The 19,582-nt window shown below is 39.6% G+C and overlaps 1 protein-coding gene across 1 annotated transcript in view; it reads left to right on the top strand.

Moving 5' to 3' along the window:
* CC2D2B (coiled-coil and C2 domain containing 2B) overlaps positions 1 to 14,355 on the top strand; it is a gene marked incomplete at both ends in the record, with an annotated part of 65,810 nt that extends 51,455 nt beyond the window's left edge. The window contains 6 exons of the mRNA XM_084245421.1: positions 2,148 to 2,261; positions 3,887 to 4,021; positions 4,394 to 4,516; positions 10,452 to 10,510; positions 12,143 to 12,320; positions 14,167 to 14,355. Of these exons, the coding sequence (XP_084101547.1) occupies positions 2,148 to 2,261; positions 3,887 to 4,021; positions 4,394 to 4,516; positions 10,452 to 10,510; positions 12,143 to 12,320; positions 14,167 to 14,355 (798 nt within the window). The remainder of the gene's footprint in view (positions 1 to 2,147; positions 2,262 to 3,886; positions 4,022 to 4,393; positions 4,517 to 10,451; positions 10,511 to 12,142; positions 12,321 to 14,166) is intronic.
* Positions 14,356 to 19,582: the final 5,227 nt, after the last annotated feature.

Here is a 19,582-nt window from a genome sequence, read left to right as displayed (position 1 = left end):
CAATGCTTTTCCTGAGCACTTGGGTTAAAGTTCTTTTTAGATTGGCTGCCAAAGTAAAATACAGACCCTATGCAACATTTGTGACATATTTTTAATTAAAAAAATACTTATTTCTCTGAAATTAAAATTTAACTGGGTGTCCTATTTTTCTTCCAAAATCTGGCAGCCTTAATTAGAGCACTTCTTCCATTCTACCTTAAATTATAATTAATTGCTTATATAATGGCCCCAAATCCACACTCTATACAAATACATCCCAAGTTTAATCTTAAATGTAGATGTAGATTTGATTCCTATTTTTATGTTCATCGCTTATAACACTACTTTGAATTTAACAAGAATTTATAAGTATTTTTAATTGGAAAGTACTGGTGTGATGGGAGCCTAAGAGAAGGACATGTTCCAATTGGATCTGATAGTCCTGACTCTTATGTAGAGTGTTTTAGAGGCTAGATTTGAGATAAAGTGGATTTAGGGGGAATAGGGCTAACGTAATAGGTGACCACACTGTCTCTGCTAAGTAGGAATAACAGAAACACAAGCATGTGGTTTATTCCAGGATCCAGGAATGCAAATCTGGTAGAGCTTAAAGAGGTGATATTAGTTCTAGACTCTTTTGAGACTCTTTGAACTAATGAAATCTGTCCAAGGGTATTATAATCATACAGACTATTGAGAAGCAGTCTCTAAAATAGCTGAAACATTCAAACAAATACTAGTACTCCTGAACCTCCCCCCATGCAAAGAATGCCCACAACTAAGAGGTTACTACGGGCTTGGGATTTCTCTTGGCTAATAATGTCTTCCATGAACCCTTTGGTCTTGGGATCCCATTAGTGTAAGACTAATTAGATTGCCAGAAGACAAGAGTTATTATCTCCTACCTGGGAGTCAAATAAATCTGGGTGTCTGAGAGCCAAACAAATCTTGATTCAAATCCTGCTTCAACTGAGATAATGATTTAATAGCTGTGTGAACTGAGATAAGTGAATCAGTTTCTCTGGACCTTAATTTCATCTGTGTCATACAGAGGACACAGGTTTTACAAGGATAGTACACATGCAAGGCACCTGGAACTCAGGATGGATTCCCTCTTCTGAAATTAAGTTGGGGGAACCCCCAGCCTGGCCTGGAATTGAAGACTATTGTTCACACTTTTTCCCACAGGAACCGCCTTACCATCTTCCCTAACCTCCATCTCTCACCATCATGTTCAACAGGCATGCACTGATAAGGTCATATCAGTTGTTAAAATACTGAAGTGCTTCCACCCTGATTTGGAAGTGCTCCTCCCTTCCCACTCTCTGGCCTCTCTCTGTGACTGTAACGCATTATAAAACACAGGTGGCCTCTAAATGGTGCGACTCAACAATAGATTATTGCCATATGAACATTTGTTGCTAGATCTTTTGATTCTTTTCAAGAGAAGCCAGAAGTTCAGAGTTTTATATGAGATCTCCCAATTTGTAAAAACATTCCAGGAACCAAACAAATGAACCTATAGACCAGCACAAGGCCACAGGCCACCAGTGTGGCACTTCTGCTGTGCTTTTTTGCTCCCGCTACAACTGCTTTAGTAGGGACCCTATATTTAATTACATGCAGTTCAGCTGAAGTGACTGAAGAAGTTTTGGTTACTCTTCCTGATTGGACTCCAACTCCCAACTCTCCCTCCCTCTCAGCTGAGAACACTATATTGGTGCAGGACAGAGTGCAGCTCTGTCCAAAGGGATCCTCCCGCTAAAAACACCAATCTCCTATCAAATGACATTCCTCTCTGATGACATAAAATGCAAGTCTGCCTGTCCCTGTTTGCCCAGGGCATTTTAACATCTTTCCTAAATAAAAATGTCCCATTTTGGATGAAAATTTTTTGGTCACTTATGTAGAATCCTCATTAATTATCCACAATAAAGGTGACTCCTATGTTCCAAGTTAATGTTCTCTTCTCACGTCCTACTTGTTTATCAGGTAAAAGTCAGAACTTTGCTAACAGTTTTGTGACCTTAGTGACTGGCAAAAATGTGTGTTTGCAACTAGAGGAAGTAGAGGGCTATGAATCTGTTGGATACTTGCAGTACTCAAAGTTCTCCTTCTCCACCCCCCCTTTTTTTATTTTTTTGGTCCTTGTTTTGGCTTTGCCATAGCGGTGCATCAGTTTGGCTACTGGGAATAAGGAGGAGCATGCCATACTTCTCTGTAATTTCTTCCTGTATTTTGGAAAAAAAGCTTTGGTCCTTCTGGGAACTTCAGTGTTGGAAGTAAGTGCTGGAGTTAATATTTAAATAGTATTAACAAGACTAGTTGGCTCTCAGCTGCAAGTTCCAAAGACTTCAATCCTCATTTCCATCTTTTCACAAGCTAATAAGGGAATTTCATGGCCATAAATATTTATGAGTTAAGAGGATAATGGTGGTTCATCAAACTGTCTCCAGTGTAAAGAATGACTTCTGTTTGCTTTTTTTCTTTGCAAAATAGTACTAGTAATCATGCTACTTTTGGGGGTTACTAGAAATATAAATTCCATAGTGCATGTCTGGTAGTGGCAGCAACCTCTGGTTCTTGGCAGATGCTCCAGTAATGGTGGTGGTAGAAAGCTACCCTTTTTTGGATAGTGTTTATTTCTAACATGAACATTTTCATGAAGATCAGCATTTCCAGTCTTGCTTTATGGGTTTTATCATCATTTATTTCTCTGTATTCCCTTGGCATAGTTCACTATTTGTCACCAAACTGAAACCCTGTGGTTAGTGTCCCCCATGTGACCCCACGTTGTAGTCTTAAGTGCCACCAGATACCAGTGAATAGTCAACAATATTTCAACAAACATCCACCTGGGAGGCAACCCTCAACTGTGTCTTGTTCACCCCAGCCTGGTAGTTGAGGTGACGTCTCCCCTTAGCTGTAATGATGACAAGCACAGCAGGAAAGAGCCAGAGCTTGGAATGAGGAAAACCAGACTCTGCAGTGCAGTGTTAAGAATATGGTTTGGGGGGCTAGTCAGAGAGGGTTTACAACTCAGCAATGGCCTTTACCATGATCTCAGCCTTGTTACTCCTCTGAGCCACAGTTATCACCTCCTGAGATGGCAGTAATATCACTTACTGTTACTTAATATCACTTACTGTTACTTACTTAAGTAATATCACTTACTGTTACTTAACATCACTTACTGTTACTTCTGTGCATATGAAAAGCAAGTGTAATAATCATCCCTACCTTGCAGAATTTGGAGTGTATTAAAGTGAGAAAATTAGTGTACACATAGGTACTCAGTAGATGTCAAATGGTCTTGTTATTGTTTCCTGCATATTTTATTCTTTACTAAGAAAGGTTTACACACCAAATGGTATATTCATAGCAAAATAAAATATAATGACTACTTTTATTCCTTAAATTGTTTCCTATATACTCTTTCTCCATTACAATTCCAGATCTTAAATTTTCAAAGTTAATTTAATGACTTTTTAACTTAAGTTGGCTTTTTCAGAGCTCTAGGTAAGTTTTCTTTCCCCAACCCTGCAATGTTTGCTCTCAGCCTCTGAATACATTGTTCTCAAATCAGGACTAGCACCTCTTGGTGTATTAAATAAAAGTGCCCCAACCTCAAAACACTTTAGTCTTAGCTCCTGGGAAATTGTCATAAAATATGATTTTTGTTAGGCCATTTATTTTACCACCTTGCAGGTACAGCCTGCAAGACCATACATGCTGGCCTGTGCCTGAGGATTTCTGAAGCTTTGGCATTTTTCCTTTTCAAGAAAATTTTAAAAGCCCTAATAAAAAGGCTTTTGGAAATCAAAGATCTAGCACATGCTTACATTTGAATTTCCACATACAACCAATCATTTACAAGTGACTTTTAGATCTCTTTTTCCTCATATAGGGGCACGTGGCCTATGTATTAACTCAAGAAAATGATGAATATCTGCTTTGGAATCCATTAACTGGGCAATGTCATAAGCAGTTTGACCCATTTTGTCCTTTACAAAGTGTAGACTGTTTGTTTGATGGTGGAAATGTAAGTATATGGGAAAAATTTTTATTTTGAATTATTTCTGCAAGAGTCAAACCAGCGTCCTCTACCTTGGCATACATTAGAATCATATGGGGGAACTTTGAAGACAATATGGATGTTCCATTAGGATCAGTGGGATGGAAATCTTTTATTGCTACAGCTGCCCCAGGTGCTTCTGTAGTGCTTCCAAAGTTGAGAAACAGGGGGTTTTCTAATGTTCTCCTACCCCTGGGAGCTCCGTCTCCCACCTCAGAACCTCCTTCATCTTCCGCCACTGAATTGGATAGTGAGACTGTGAAATTTGCTGCATCCTAACGAGTTAGAGGTTTTATGTTCTTATGGACCTACACTGATTTTATGTTAATATTTTAATAGGTGTGGTTTAATATTCAACAAAATAATACACCAATGGCTGTACATTTTGACTATTCCAAGGAAGGTTTCTGGAAACAGTTACTTCCGAAAAATTTTCAAGGGGCAAAAGTCCAAAGCATACAGGTAACTCACACTTTTCCAGTTGTGTCTATGTGAGAATTACAGTTATTTCTAATCTTTACTAGTTGTTACAGTTCTTATTATGTTTACATAGCTGATTGCTTATTGAATAATTTGACAATGTTAATAAAATCATTCTCTGCCATCCAGTTCAAGTTTGGACTTCTCTGCTCCCTTCCCATTACTTGTAGAAAAGGTGAATTGAGTATCATCTCAAGTGAGAATCTAGATTTTAAAGTAAAATATTTTTAAAATTTCATCTTAGTATGTCAGCTCAAGGCAGTGTGTTTTTACTCTGACCTACTCCTTTTGTTCCACATCCACTGCAATGATAAAGTACTTTGCAGTGTAAAGGCTAACCCGGATCGTTACTTCATGGAATCGAAACAGGACAGAGACACTAGCAGTGAGTGGGGCTGAAAGATGACGTGGCAACAAAGTTAGAGATGCTCATGACATACAGGGAGCCAGGACCAGTCTTATTTCTCGAAGCAGAAATAAGGTGGAGAGGAAAGCCGCAGATCCACCACGGAAGCTCAGGAGGCCACTCACTGAAGTGCCAGGGCGCAGAGCTGACCCAGCCACACTTGACAGCTCAGCTGGTGCATCTGCGATGCACTTGGTATTGCTTTGGGAAGGCACCCAAATGCCACTTCAACAGATATTTTCGAATTAAGGGTCACGGTATGCCCAGGTATAGTTAATTGTAAAATCTGTGAACTAGTAGCTAGGAGCCCAAAATGAGAAAGGTGGGCACAGAGAAAAACAGAAGCCAATTTGTAGAAGCAGAAATTCAAATGTTCAACCTCACCCACAATCAGGGAAATACAAATAAAATTTACAAAACACTATTTCATATATACTAGAGGACCCCCCCCCCCACACACACACACCAAAAATTGGCAAAGAGATGGCAAAATGGTGGGAGCATAAATTGCTATAAACAATTTGGAAAGCAGTGTGGCACTATCTGGTAAAGATGAAGATACTCAACCTTTGATCCACCAATCAACTTCTAGGTATATACCCAAGAGAAACATGCACAGTGAGATAAGTACAACAGGGTATGTTACAGAATTGCTCCAAATAACCCCCCCAAAAAGGAAACAATTCATTGATGAGAAAATGAATACATGAGTTGTTAATTACTCATACCGTGAAATCTATACAGCAGTTAAAAATGTATAAACCAATTTACATTGACTGTACATCCATTTCATCAGAATTTCTGAGAGTGGAACCCAAACATCGTTATTATTTAAACACCCCCTTGTGGTTCCAGTATGCAGCCAAAGGTGAGAACCACTGACCTAGAATGATGCATGAATGGCTATAAAAAGCATAATCTTAAGCAAAATAAAGAAGATGTGAAATGACACACACAGTAGAGAACCACTTACATGAAGTTTGAAAACTCTATTGTTTCTGTGTATGTAAGTATGTAGGGATAGCAAAAAGGCTTTCATAGGAATGATGAATACCGAATTTAGGTTAAAGATTACCTTTGGGGAAAGAACAAAAGGTAGGAGATCAGGGAGCATATGCAGAGTACTTCAAGTCTATAATGTTTTACTTCTTTTTTAAAAAATAATGTAAAACAGATATGGAGAAAAGTAAAGATTAGGTCTATCTAGGTGATAGGTACGTCAGGTGGATGTTTATTGCATTATTCTCTGCTTGTCTGTATAATCGAGGCAATCACAATACTAAAAAGAATGCCCAATGCTTGGGGGTGGGGGGAGAGGGAATAGAGTGCCAAAGTGTGTAAAGTGATAAGTTCCTCTCCCCTTCAACATATTTTTCCTACTCTCTAAGAAATAATCACTGTTGGTAGTTTTCTGTGCCTCCTTCTAATCATTCTCCATTGCAGAAGCAAACAAATACATCTATTTACATACACACACACACACACACACCCCTATATATCTTTATTTCCTGTGTTTCCTGTTTGTAAAGTCATTTTCCAGAGGGGAAATGTGCTTATCTCTTGAACAAACCACATTTACAGCACCCACAGGTCATGGTTTCTTTTCTCCTCCCAAAGTTGTGACTGAAGCATTGCTGCCTCTTGGGGAGAGAATGATCTGTTTAGAGGAGAGGGGCTTGCTTGTTTGTTTACTAATAGTCATTCTGTTATTCTTTCGGGCAGTGTTGATTGAGTGCAACTATGAGCAGGCGCTATGTTAAGCATAGATACCACCAGGAAAGAGACATGCCTCAGTGTGCTTGGGACCTGTGTTCTACAGGAGGAAACGGGCTGTGCAAGTGCAGGGTGATAAAGGCTATTACAAAAGTGACTGTGCTTTGGGCAGCGGGAGGTCCTGAGGGGGAGGGGAGGAACAGGGGCTTCCTGGGGAAAAGCAATGATAGCAGAGTGAGAAAGGAACTGCCTAAATGAGTCAGAAAAGAAAACGGTCCCACAAACAGCAGAAACCGCAGGCTTCAGGGACTGAGTGGCGAGGAGAGCTTGGTCAGGGAGCTGAAAGGCCAGTGTGGCTGCCACCAGGTAGTGACCAGAGATGAGCTGAGGGGTGCACACACGTCTGGTCAGGATTTGGGCCTTTGTCTTCAGGACAGTCAGTGGTCAACTCCAAAGCAAGGGCTGCCATGATTAAAATTGTGTTTTTATTTTTTTTTTTTTTTTAATAAATTTTATTGTTATATTCCCCATACAATTGCAGCCCCCCATTCTGACCCCAATCCCTCCCCTCCCGCCCCCGCCCCCCTAAAAGTGTCTCTGGATCATAGTTTTTTGTTGATTTTGATTTTCACTTTCTTATAGTTATTCATTTTCCTGGTCCATTATTTAAGTTTTCTAGATTCCTGCTATGAGTGAGACCATCCGGTATTTTTCTTTTTCTTTTTGGCTTATTTCGCTGAGCATGATCCCTTCCAGCGCCATCCATGTTGCAGCAAATTGCATGTGTTTATCTTTTTTGAATGCTGAGTAATATTCCATGGTATATATGTACCACATCTTCTTGATCCAGTCATCTATTTTTGGGCATTTGGGTTGTTTCCAAAGCTTAGCTATTGTAAACAGTGCTGCTATAAACATAGGGGTGCAGGTGTTCTTTGGAATTGATGTTTCTGTGTCCTTTGGGTACATACCTAGGAGTGGAATTGCTGGGTCATATGGAAGCTCTATGTTTAGTAGGTCCAGAAATCTCCACACAGCTTTCCACAGTGGTTGGACCAGTTTGCACTCCCACCAACAGTGCAGAAGAGTTCCTTTTTCTCCACACCCTCGCCAACATTTGTTGTTGCTAGTTTTTTTAATATGTGCCATTCTCACTGGTGTAAGATGGTATCTCATGGTAGTTTTGATTTGCATTTCCCTGATGACAAGTGATGTTGAACATTTTTTCATATGCCTGTTGGCCATTTGCATTTCCTCTTCAGAGAAGTTTCTTTTAAGCTCTTCTGCCCATTTTTTGACTGGATTATTTTCTTTGTTGTTGTTGAGTCTCATCAGCTCTTTGCAGATTTTTGTGATCAGTCCTTTATCATTAGTGTTGGGTGCAAAAATGTTCTCCCAGTTGGTGGGGTTTCTCTTTGTTTTTGTTATTGTCTCTTTTGCTGTGCAAAAGCTCTTTAATTTGATATAGTCCCAGCTGTTTATCTTTGCCTTCACTATCACTGCTTTGGGTGATGTGTCTGTAAAGATGTCTTTGATGTGCAAATCACGTAGTGTTTTGCCTATATTTCCTTCTATATATTTTATGGTTTCAGGTCTTATGTCTAGTTCTTTAATCCATTTTGAGTTGATTTTTGTGTATGGTGTGAGGTGGTGGTCAAGCTTCATTCTTTTGCATGTAGTGACCCAGTTTTCCCAGCACCATTTATTGAACAAACTTTCTTTGCTCCAATGCATAGTCTTTGCTCCTTTGTCAAAGATTAGTTGACCATAAATCTGTGGGTTTATTTCTGGATTTTCTATTCGATTCCATTGGTCTGTATGTCTGTTCTTGTTCCAATACCATGCAGTTTTGATGATTATGGCTTTGTAGTATAGTTTGAAGTCTGGGAGTCTGATGCCTCCATTCCCTTCTTTTTTTTTCAGGAGAGCTTTGGCTACAAGAACTGGGGTACAGGCCAGAGATGCAGGGGGTGAGAGGACCCATCAGAGACAGAGTGGCGAACAGAACAGATAGATTGACTGAAGTACACTGCTGAGGGGAGCAGCGGGCAAGACAGGAGAGGTCTGCCTTGCCATGTGGGGATTGAACTGGTGCTGCAGAGGCTGCGGATTACTTCATCATGTGGTGCTTAACCCCTTGCACCACCAGAGAGGCCCTAAAGGCTTTATTTCTACCTTCAGTCTGAGTGGTTTTAAAAACACAATTTTAAAACCCCGAATAGTAAAATTGTGTTTTTAAAACCACTCAGACTGAAGGTAGAAATAAAGCCTTTAGGGCCTCTCTGGTGGTGCAAGGGGTTAAGCACCACATGATGAAGTAATCCGCAGCCTCTGCAGCACCAGTTCAATCCCCACATGGCAAGGCAGACCTCTCCTGTCTTGCCCGCTGCTCCCCTCAGCAGTGTACTTCAGTCAATCTATCTGTTCTGTTCGCCACTCTGTCTCTGATGGGTCCTCTCACCCCCTGCATCTCTGGCCTGTACCCCAGTTCTTGTATGCATAAATTTAAAAATCTTCAAAAAAAAAAAAAGAAAGAAAGCCTTTACCAAGTTAAATCTATGCACACAAAACTCACCACTACTGAAACGTTCTCAGGCCTAGAGGTCTGACAAGTGTTGCTCCCTTTTTGCACAACTGTCATTCCACTCATGAAGAGGAAACATCTGTCCCAATCGCTACAGTTGCCTCTGTTGCTCAGCTCAGGAATACCCAAAGCAAAAAAGGTCTACACCAGCCCCTCATTCTTGCCTATATGAGCCCTGTGGAAGGGAGGGCTGGCTTGAGGCCATGGACTTGAGAAGTCCCAGCATACCCTGCTGAGGAGGGGACCAAGAGAAACTTGGTAGAGCAGGACTTGTGCTGTTGATGGGTTGCCTGCGGCAAAGGCTTGGACACGGGGGAGAGTAAAATGCAGTGTGTGGATGTGGACGTGCAGATGCAGAGCCTGGCTTCAGCCTATCGCGAGAGGAGAATACTCAAAGAAGGAAGATGACAAACCATGTTAGAAGAGTAGTAACCATAATATCTGATTGTTTATTAAGAAACATATGCCAGGCTTTGCACGTATTGCTTTATTTCAAAATCTCCCCAAGACTCCAGAGAAAAAGCTATTGTCCCTCCTTTAATGATGTTGTAACTGAGGGGCCTCCCTGGTGGCGCAAGGGTTAGGATGCAACCTATGAAGCAATCGGCAGCCACTGCAGCATGAGTTCAATTCCCGGCAGCCAGGGAGCAACCCACATGGCACAGCAGACCTCTCCTGTCTCATCTGCTGCTCCCCTCAGCAGTGTATTTCAGTCAGTCTGCCTGTTCTGTTCCCCACTCTGTCTCTGGAGAATCCTTTCACCCTCCGCACCTCTGGCCTGTACCCCAGCTCTTGTGTGCATAAATAAATAAATAAATCTTAAAAAAAAAAAAAAGACGTGGTAACTGAGATTCTGAGAAATAGCTTCATCAGTGTCACCATTAACAAGTGGAAGAGACTGAAATCTGCAAAGATTATCTGGTAGAGTCAGTAAACATGCCAAATGCTTACTTGGATAAATGAATGGGGCAGCATGCTTGTCTTACCTGTGAAAAAGGTCACTTGTAAATTCATTCTCCCTTGCATGCTCTGGTGGAAAGAAGTAAAGTCAAAGGAAAGACTGTGATGTCTATTTTACCTTCGTACCTCTATGATTGTTTTTGCCACACGAGACTGACTGGATTTCCCCTCATTATATTAGCACTCCAGGGAATCTGTGATGTAAAGATGGTCTCCCTAGAATCTTTTCTGACTTTCACTTGTCTCTATTTCAGCCTGAAGAAATAATTTATTCTGCTACAAATAAAAGCATGGTAGAAGACCTAAAGAACAGGTGAGAACTTTATTCATATATTGTGATTACTATGTTTTCTCCCTAATCTCACCTTCAACTAGCTTTTGGTCCTGTAACCCAGTCTCTCAAATCCATTAGATTCAGCAACAAAAGGACACAATGGAGATAAGATTAAAATAATTCCTTCTAGAGTCATTATCTGTCTCTGGGTATATGTCTTCCAGGACATTCCCTGAAGACAGTCTAAGTTAAAAAACAGTTGCCTCTGAAAAACACTGTCGGCTACTCTAAGGAAGTTCTCAATACAGACACCTGTTGAGCCTATAGTAATAATAATGCAGTAACTAATACTGCTTGGAAGGACTTGAAGGTAAATGATCCATAACTTAAGGTATGGCAAAAAATATTCTAGTTAGGGTATGACAAAAAATATTCTAGTTGGGTGGCAGAAACATCATTATTGTCCCTCTTAGGTACTCTCTCCTTACCAGGGGGCTCACACATGCACACGCTTCTAAGGAGTTGATCAGTCAAGTCTAAAAGGTCACAGACTTTGCATCAGGCCTCACTCCTCCCCCAGATGTGTCAGAGGCTGCGAGGTATGACTGTCTCCAGTGACTCACACTGGCACAGCAGACTGGCATGGAAGCCACTACCAACTAGTCAAAACAGCAAAACAAAAACAACGTTGCTGGCCCCGTCTCATACCAGTGCCCAAACCTCACGTCTAGTTACCTTTCTTCTTACCAAAAGAGGGAAGAAATGAAATAGGGAAATAGATCTCAACTTATGGTTTTCATCAGAATCGATTCTGATTTAACAACTTAAAAATACAGGTGCCCGGTCCCAGGCCTATTATATCAATATCTAGAGATAAAACATTTTGATAAAGCTCTACAGGCAATTCTGAAGTAGTCTCTCTACCAAGACTCTCTGCGAATTCTGAACTACTTAGTTATACCACAGGCTCGGTCAAGAGATGCCCATTGGTTCTTCTGTGACACAAATTGATTCTGCACAGAGACGTGCCACAGGACAGCTCCATCCACCACATCACACCGTGCTCTGCTTCTCATTTCCCTATAGCAGCTCATCACAGGGCACTATCCTAGGGGGTTGGGTAGACAAGCAGAAATCCCTGCCCTTCTGAAGGGTCAGTTTCTAGGTGGGGAAACTGATCATCATACTTCTCAGACCAATGCCCTATTCCCTCCCCACTTTGCTTGCTGAATTAATGATCTAATATGCCCATCTCTGCTGGCAACATCCCAGATAAGATACCTGAACGTTTGTAAAGGCAGTTTCTTGGAAATACAATGTCTTATGTCAAAGGAGGGTATTAGAGAATAGAAATGTCAGCTCAGTAATCAGAGGATATGTGACATCAAATCACATCTAGGAGGCAGCTGCCTATTCATAAGTAACTGGAAACAAGATGTGCCTTTGAGATCTGAATGCTGGCTCTACCCCTATATGTGTCTTGCTTTCCCAAGCAAGCAAGAGCTGCTTCTCCCTGTCTTGATTAATGTGAATGATGGCAGATATCCCTGGCCTCAGAGGTCTGGTTACCTCCTAAAACAAAAAAAGTGTTCTCATGCTTAAAGTGATAAAACTCTTATCACATTTGTTAAATGAGTGAGTAAATAAACAATCTTTGCATTCATACCTTAGGATTGAAAGGACTCTAAAGTGTAAAATGATGGAATGGCGACCTAAACAGCCAACACATTGGAATCGACAATGTAGTTTTATTTTGCAAAAAATCCTCCCTAAGCTAGAACTTGGCACTGGAAGGTTTATTTCAGCTAAAGAAGAGAGTGAATTTGAAAGACTACTGCAATTTTATTTGGTGTGTATAGGATTTAATTCATTAATGACATTTGTTTTGTTTATTGTTAATTGCTAGACAGAAATAATCTTAGAAATGCCTATTATCTTGATCCTATATGATAGATGCTTTAGCATTAAAATGCATTTACTTAGAGGCCAAGGAATTTCAAATGAAGTGAATGACTATTACCATAATCATACTGCATGACATTTTCTTAAAATCACTAGTATGTTTTGTGATGTGTAAATCATAAACTTTGGAAAGAGATTTCCCAAAAGAAACTGCTGTAACTAAGAAACTAAAAAGACCAAGATTTAAAACTTCTAGATAGTAGTAATAGATTCTTTGTCCTTGCTTCTGGACATGAGAACTCCAGCATTCATTAGTATTTTCTACACGCACATTACTCCAAAATTTATACATCCAGTCTAGTCCTCTCTCCTCACTTCCTCCCATATATTTTCACCAATACATTTGACATCATCCCAATTGGTAAAAAGGCATCTCAAACTCAACATGCTCCTTACCAAATGTGGCGGGCATTTGGTATATTGTTAGTGTCCTCTTATTTTTCCCTTCCTCTGAGTCTGAGCATCCTCTCAATTCCTCTTCCTTAGAAACTGGTCCAGTGGGATTTTCAAAGCCCCAGCTTCCCAAGAAGAGATTCTTCTGCCTACCATCCCAAGACTAGAATCTGTTAGGAGCTGAGTACTGAGGCTCTGGGGTGGGATCTGCAGGCACTATTGATTCATGAGTAGGGAGGAAGTTGTTTTGTTTTGCTTTCTCTTTAATCACAGTAGGGGTAAACAGACAAGCATAATGAAATATAAGTCAAGGTTTAAAACTTCGAGCTCCGTTGTAAATTTATTCATTTTATAATACAATCATAATCATAAGCCTGGGCTGAATCCAAAACTTAGGTTCAACTCCTGGTTTGAACACTCACCAGCTTTTATCAAGTTACCTTACTTCTCTAACTTTCTATCCCATTGGACAAGATAAACAAGGATAAAAATAGTTATCAGGTTTGTGGTTGTGTTGAGTAAGTGAGCTAATACTCATCATAGCTCCCAGCCTATATCAAGTGTTTGGTAAATGTTAACTATTATTTGTATTCTATGTGCTGGCTATTGTGCTAAGCATTGGGATTGTGGTAGTAAACAAGACAAACACAACTTTGTGCATTTACAGAGACTATATGTTTTTTGAAAAAGCAGATTAAAAAACATGTAATTTCAATATATTAAGTAAGCTGGGGAAAGATAGTGGGCTATGAAACTACATGGGAAAAGCACATGAATAGATTTAAGGATCAGGAAAAGTGTCCTGAAATAAGCCATGTTTAAGACCTGAAAGAAGTTTATGATTATCACCTATGTATTATTACCTAACAATTTTACACTGTTCCTTAATCCTTTAATCCTGTCACATAGTTGTCACTTAGTATAGACTAAATCAGCATTAAATATATCTTCCAACTGCTCACCTAAATCCCTCATTTGCATGACCAAGTCATTTCCTTGTTGACAGTTCACTATTCTAGCAAGGGTGCATGCACATCTGTGGAATGTTAAGTGTGCAGGCTCTGGCATTAGACAGACCTGGCTCTGCTCCTTTCTCTCTGTAAAGCAGGGATTATAATAGAACCTACCTCATCAGGTTGTTTGAGGATTAAATGTGTATGTGAAGCATTTGGCACTGTTCCTAGAAACAGTGAGCACCCATGAAATGACAACTATTTTATTATTTTACAACTACCATTTCTTTGAGGCTGCTGTGATATTTTTGCAATCAGAATTCAATAATTCCTTGTTATCTACATGATTATAAAATTGGCTTACATGTTATTCTGTCCTTGGTCCAGGTTACAGGATTTCCTATCCAGATGCCGTATACTGATGTCCAGTCAGTGATTGACACCGTGTATCACACTGGAATTCACTCCTCGGAATTTCCCCAGACAGAATTTGCTCTTGCTGTATATATTCACCCATACCCAAACAATATATTATCTGTGTGGGTCTATTTGGCTTCCTTAGCTCGACATAAGTAAAAAAGAAGAAAGGAAAAGGAAAAGATGGCCTTATGGGCTTCCCAACCAGAAGCCACCAAAACTTTTCTGGCACTTTGGGAAATTGCTAGTTATCCTCAAGTCCAGTTGAGTGTGAGCCCAATTTTTGCTTCACGTTTAGAGCTGGGCACCATGGAGACTCACCTCCTTACCTATAAAGGATGAATCTAGGTGATCTCCTCACTGGAGCCCTCAAAGAGGATACTGCAGTCAGTCTGGCAGTCGGTCTTATTCTAGCAAAGAAGCATTTCTGACCTTTCCTTCTAAAGTCAGTGTTACTCAGGGTGTGGACCTGGTGCTACATCCATGAAAATCAGCTGGAGAGCCTTAATGAAAATGCATATTCCCACGTCCTAACAAGATCTGAATCAGAATCTCTAGGAGTGGAGTTCTAGAACCTCTCTTCTTTTAAACAAGCTCCCCAGGTTATTCTGATGACGAGTTAGGGTTGAGTACCCCACCTTATGGAATGTTGTCACTAAAGTGAGGCTGGTACAACTGTTGCTGATTCTGATGCAATTTCAGGCAGAAGTTCTTCAAATAGAAACCTAAAGTTCTTGCCTCTCATAAGATAAAAGATTGCTTCAGTGATTAAGAAGAAAAGGGAAATCTGCCATGGTGTGCTGAGGGCTGAGGTCAGCTTCTGGGGGTTTCTCAAAAGTTTTCACTTGTGATTCTACTGACCTCAAGTCCTTTCAATGCCAAGTATTTGGAAGCAACTCAGGAAACTCTAATATGCTTTTCTGTGAGAAAGGGGGAAATGATCTTACCAAATCCCAGGGCTCTGTTTTTCCTTAGTGAGTAGCCCTTCATTCTGCTTTGGCATTTTTCTGCTGCTTCCCTTTCCCAGTGGTGACCCCCATGAAGGCCCATCTAGGTCATCCTCAAGGAACAGTGGATAGGATTTAAGTCAGAAACAATGTATTTTCTTGTGTTTAATTGTTCTGTACTTTATTGAGAAAAATATATAGTTTACCTAAAAGTTGCATGATAAGCTGTCTTTAAAAAAAATCAAAGGGTACAGATATCCAAAGGTAGATGAGAGCAATCTTATATAAGGTAAAGGTGATAAGGGAAAGACAATTCACCTCTCCCATTGCAAGAGCATTGGAGCTTCTTGGGTTACTCACATAAGCAAAGGGCAAAGACCCCCAAATTCATCCCCAGTACACCCTCAATCTGTCCTATAGTCTTTCCTCCAGTGTACCTGTATAGGCTGATGCCAGAAAAGACCTCTTTCATTTGCAGTGATATTAGTCTTGGACCAAACTTGAGATTACTAGAAGAGTGAAAAGAATGTCTTTTTCTCCAAAGTTAAACCTGATTGCGTGCACTGATCAGAATTTTTGTTTTACTTGAATTTGTTTAAATGCTGCATGAAGTGTGTTATTAACTAATCTCCTGCATGTCTATGGAAAGATGAGGTTGTCAAAGAAACAATGGATTCGTACAATTTGTTTCTGTGGCCCTTTGAATATTGACATAGCTGTATTGATTGCTTATGGTTTTAGAACTGATAGGCCACTAAAACTAAGGTAGAACTATGTTTCATGGGCAAACATAGAAGACCTATCTGTATTATATGTATTATTTACATGTATATGTGTTTTTCAACTAAAAGTTTTTTCCTGAAAATTATAAAGCTGTCTGTAATGAATTTTTTTTCATTTGACTGAGCTAAATATGTCACCTTAAATGTAGCATGTACTTTTTAAAAATCAAATTTTCTTGATTTGCCATTTGTTTACATAATTATATCATTTGGGGAGTTCAGCTTCATAACTCAACATGTGCACAATCTTCTTCCTTCACCCCCCTCCTCACCAAAGCCCCAGGGTCAGTACACTATCACCTTCCCCCCACTCTGGTAACCACTACAGTTTTTACAGAATTCAAAAGTTATTTCTGTTGTGCTTTGCCAGTTGCTTTCTTTGGTTATTTATATTGTGCAAATGAGTGAAACCATCTATAATTGTTTTTCACTTTCTGACATCTTTCACTTAGTATAAGAAATTTAGATCAGCTGGGAGATCCAGGATCTCCTAGAAATAAGAAAATGGAAGAGAACAAATTATTAAAGAAATAATTCAAGAAAATCCCCAGAACTGAAGTTTCTAAGTCTCAGAATAAAAGGCCCCACTGAGTACCTGGAACAAAGAATGAAAATGACCCATACCAAAATACAGCATTATATAAAGTCAGTGACTGAGAACATAGAGAATCCAGCTAGAACAGGTTTCAGGTTTCTTATAAATAAGAATCAGAACAGCATCAAATTTCACAATAACAATCCTGGAAGCTAGGAGACATTCATTGGAGCATGCCTTCAAAGTTATGAAGGGAAAAGGTTATAGGAAATGCCAATAGAATTTTGGCATAGAATTTCACACCCAACCAGCCAACCAAGTGTGAGGGTAGATTAAAGATATTTTCAGATATGCAAGGTGTCAAAAACTTTCCTCCCAGGAGCCCTTTCTCAGAAAACTACTGGAGTATGAAAACCAGGAAAAAGGAAGAGACTGGATCCTGGTAACAGGACTCTAACCCAGGACAGGCAGCTGTCTGTCCGCTCTAGAAAGAATCCAACAGTATTGCAACTGAAGGTGATATTAAGTGTGTCCAACAGAATAAAGAGGGAAAAATAGCACTAATAGTTGCTGTTTCACTGTTGAATTGAGGTATTTCACAGAGCTACCTAGAGAAAACCTAGCTATATACTTGAAGAAATCTAAGCCAGAAGGATTAATCTGTGTTCCATTGGCAACACCACAGTAATAAAACAAACTAGAGTCATGTAGGTGCAGGATGCTGCTCAAAAGCAAGATCCTGGCCTTTTTATTGACAGAGAAGGGTGGGCAAACTGAACCCTGGATTTTGGGTTTTAGGGAGGGTGAGTCCAATGATATACATCCAACTCCCACCCATGGCTCCAATCTTATTAACAAGGTATTCCACTGATCATTCCCTGGGGCTCAAAGCACACCTATTGCCCCAGGGCAATCAAGTGTCCTGCTCTTTTCTAACTTGAAAGGAGCCTTGTATGCTACACCCACAAATCTAGGAAAACAAAAAGGAAAGTATAATTTTAGGATACTCTGTTGCTCAAAAATGAACAAAAACAACTAAAAAGGTGTTAATATTACCAAAATATGTTAAAATTATTTATTATAGAGAGGCAAGGAGGGGGAAGTGTGTGTAAACCATCCAAATCTTCATTCTCCAGGACATATGTAAATATAAAAAGGAAACACTGAAATAATAATTTGAACATGTTATTTTGAAAAATAAAAAATACTGTGAGAAATAACCAAAAGAGTCCAAAGTGGTTACCTTTTTGGAGTGGAGAAGAAGTTCAACAAAAACTGCTGCTTCTCATTGTATGTCATTTAGAAATATTTGACTTCTTAATGGATATATATGAATTGCTTCTATACAGTTTAAGTGCAAAACCTTTAAAATTGGATATTGATGAGAACTTTATGGGGAGGGCTGGGCTTCTTTCCCTACCGAAGACTGCAACATATGTTTGGCAATAGCAAAGAACCTAAAATTTTTGAAGTCCAACAATCCCAGTCATCTGTCTGGGGCTACTCTACTAGGAAGCAATAAACCAAACCACAGAACCAGAACCCGGGGTTTTTGGCTACTGTTTCTTTGCATTTAGTAGAATATGATGTCGCCATTGAAAGGAATCCTAGATGTTCTGTTATGAACCATTGCTCAGACAAAACTAGGTACACAACAGAACATATAATGTGCTACTATTTGTGCATAAAATGAGGCAGGGAAATTTTATGTAAGGGTATAGTTATATATATCCTGAATATCCCTGGCAGAGTTAAAAAGAAAATAGCAATAATGTTGACTGGGAAGAACTAGGGTCAGGAGAGGGAGACTTGTTTAGTCACTGAATACAGTTTTCTACTGTTTGAATGTTTTGCCTTTTGAATGAATTCATTGTAAAAATTCAGTAAACAATTAAAACCCAGTGGCTTTTCACAGACTAAAGTTCAATAAGTTACAAAAGCTCTCGCCAAAGAATGTGGTCCCATCCTCGTCTCTTGCCAAATCTGTCTTGTACCTTATGCGGCAGGCATAGTGGACTCTGCAGTATCCTTTCTCTGCTCATGCAGAAGGTCTGCCGTTTTCACTTCCATCCTTTCATACCTTCTAGTCACTGCTTCCAAGACTTGGAATGACCTTCCTAATTCCTCTTCACTCCAGGCAACCTGACCTCCATGTTTATTCCAAACATAACTTCTCTTAAGGGCCTTTGCATGTGTTGTTCCCTCTGCCTGGAACACTCAGGTACCAAATAACTGCATGCTCCTTCCCTGCTCTCAAGCAATTGCACACCTCATCTATTCTAAAATAATGTCCATTCACTGTCACTTTCTCTTATTTTCCTTCTAGCCCTTGTAACCACATGACTTTTTGTTGTTCATTACTGTATTTTTCTCACCCAATTAGAATAGAAACTATGAGAGTAGACTTATTTTCTTAAGGAATTAAGTAAATACCTTAAAAGCCAATATATCTTATTGTACTAAAGGAATTAATGGAGAAATTAAAAGAAAACTAAGATTTGCATTTTAGGCATCTATAATCTAAATTATATATATATATGGTAAATTATATATATATTTATACATTAATCACCATACTGGGCAAATCCAGAAAATAAGAATGATTTCTGAATATCTCCCAGTGAATAACATCCTTAAAGTAGAAACCATGAGAGACAACCTACTTATTACGGTGATGATTATAGTCTGTGACCCATTTTTCTGAAAGGATTCTTAAATAGACCTTGGATATTTAAATTATTGGGAAGCCAAATTACTGTCATAAAGTTGCTTAGTGCACATGAATTGGAACCCGAGGAGGTAGGTACTATTTAAATGCCATTATAGGGGGGAGGGGAAAAAATGCCATTAAAAATGGCATGGAGTCTTTACGTGTCTCTTCTTTAGGGAACCTTTGCAAGTGAGCTGGTCAGGGCAGCCTCTCCCTGGACAATGCAGGCTGGACTAAATTCTGCTTCTGAGTTTTCCTTGTTTGCCATTGGTTCTGGAGCCCAGCTCTCCTAGGCATGAGCATCGTCTATAGAGGAAGTACAGCTCATATACACACCCAGCTGTTTTTCAAAATATATGAAGTCATTATGATAAAGTCAGATTCACATAACATTCATCACTATATATAGTAT

The sequence above is a fragment of the Talpa europaea genome, assembly GCF_964194135.1.
Source record: "Talpa europaea genome assembly, chromosome: 10".
NCBI lineage: Eukaryota > Metazoa > Chordata > Mammalia > Eulipotyphla > Talpidae > Talpa > Talpa europaea.
This window is presented reverse-complemented; position numbering and strand designations above follow the sequence as displayed.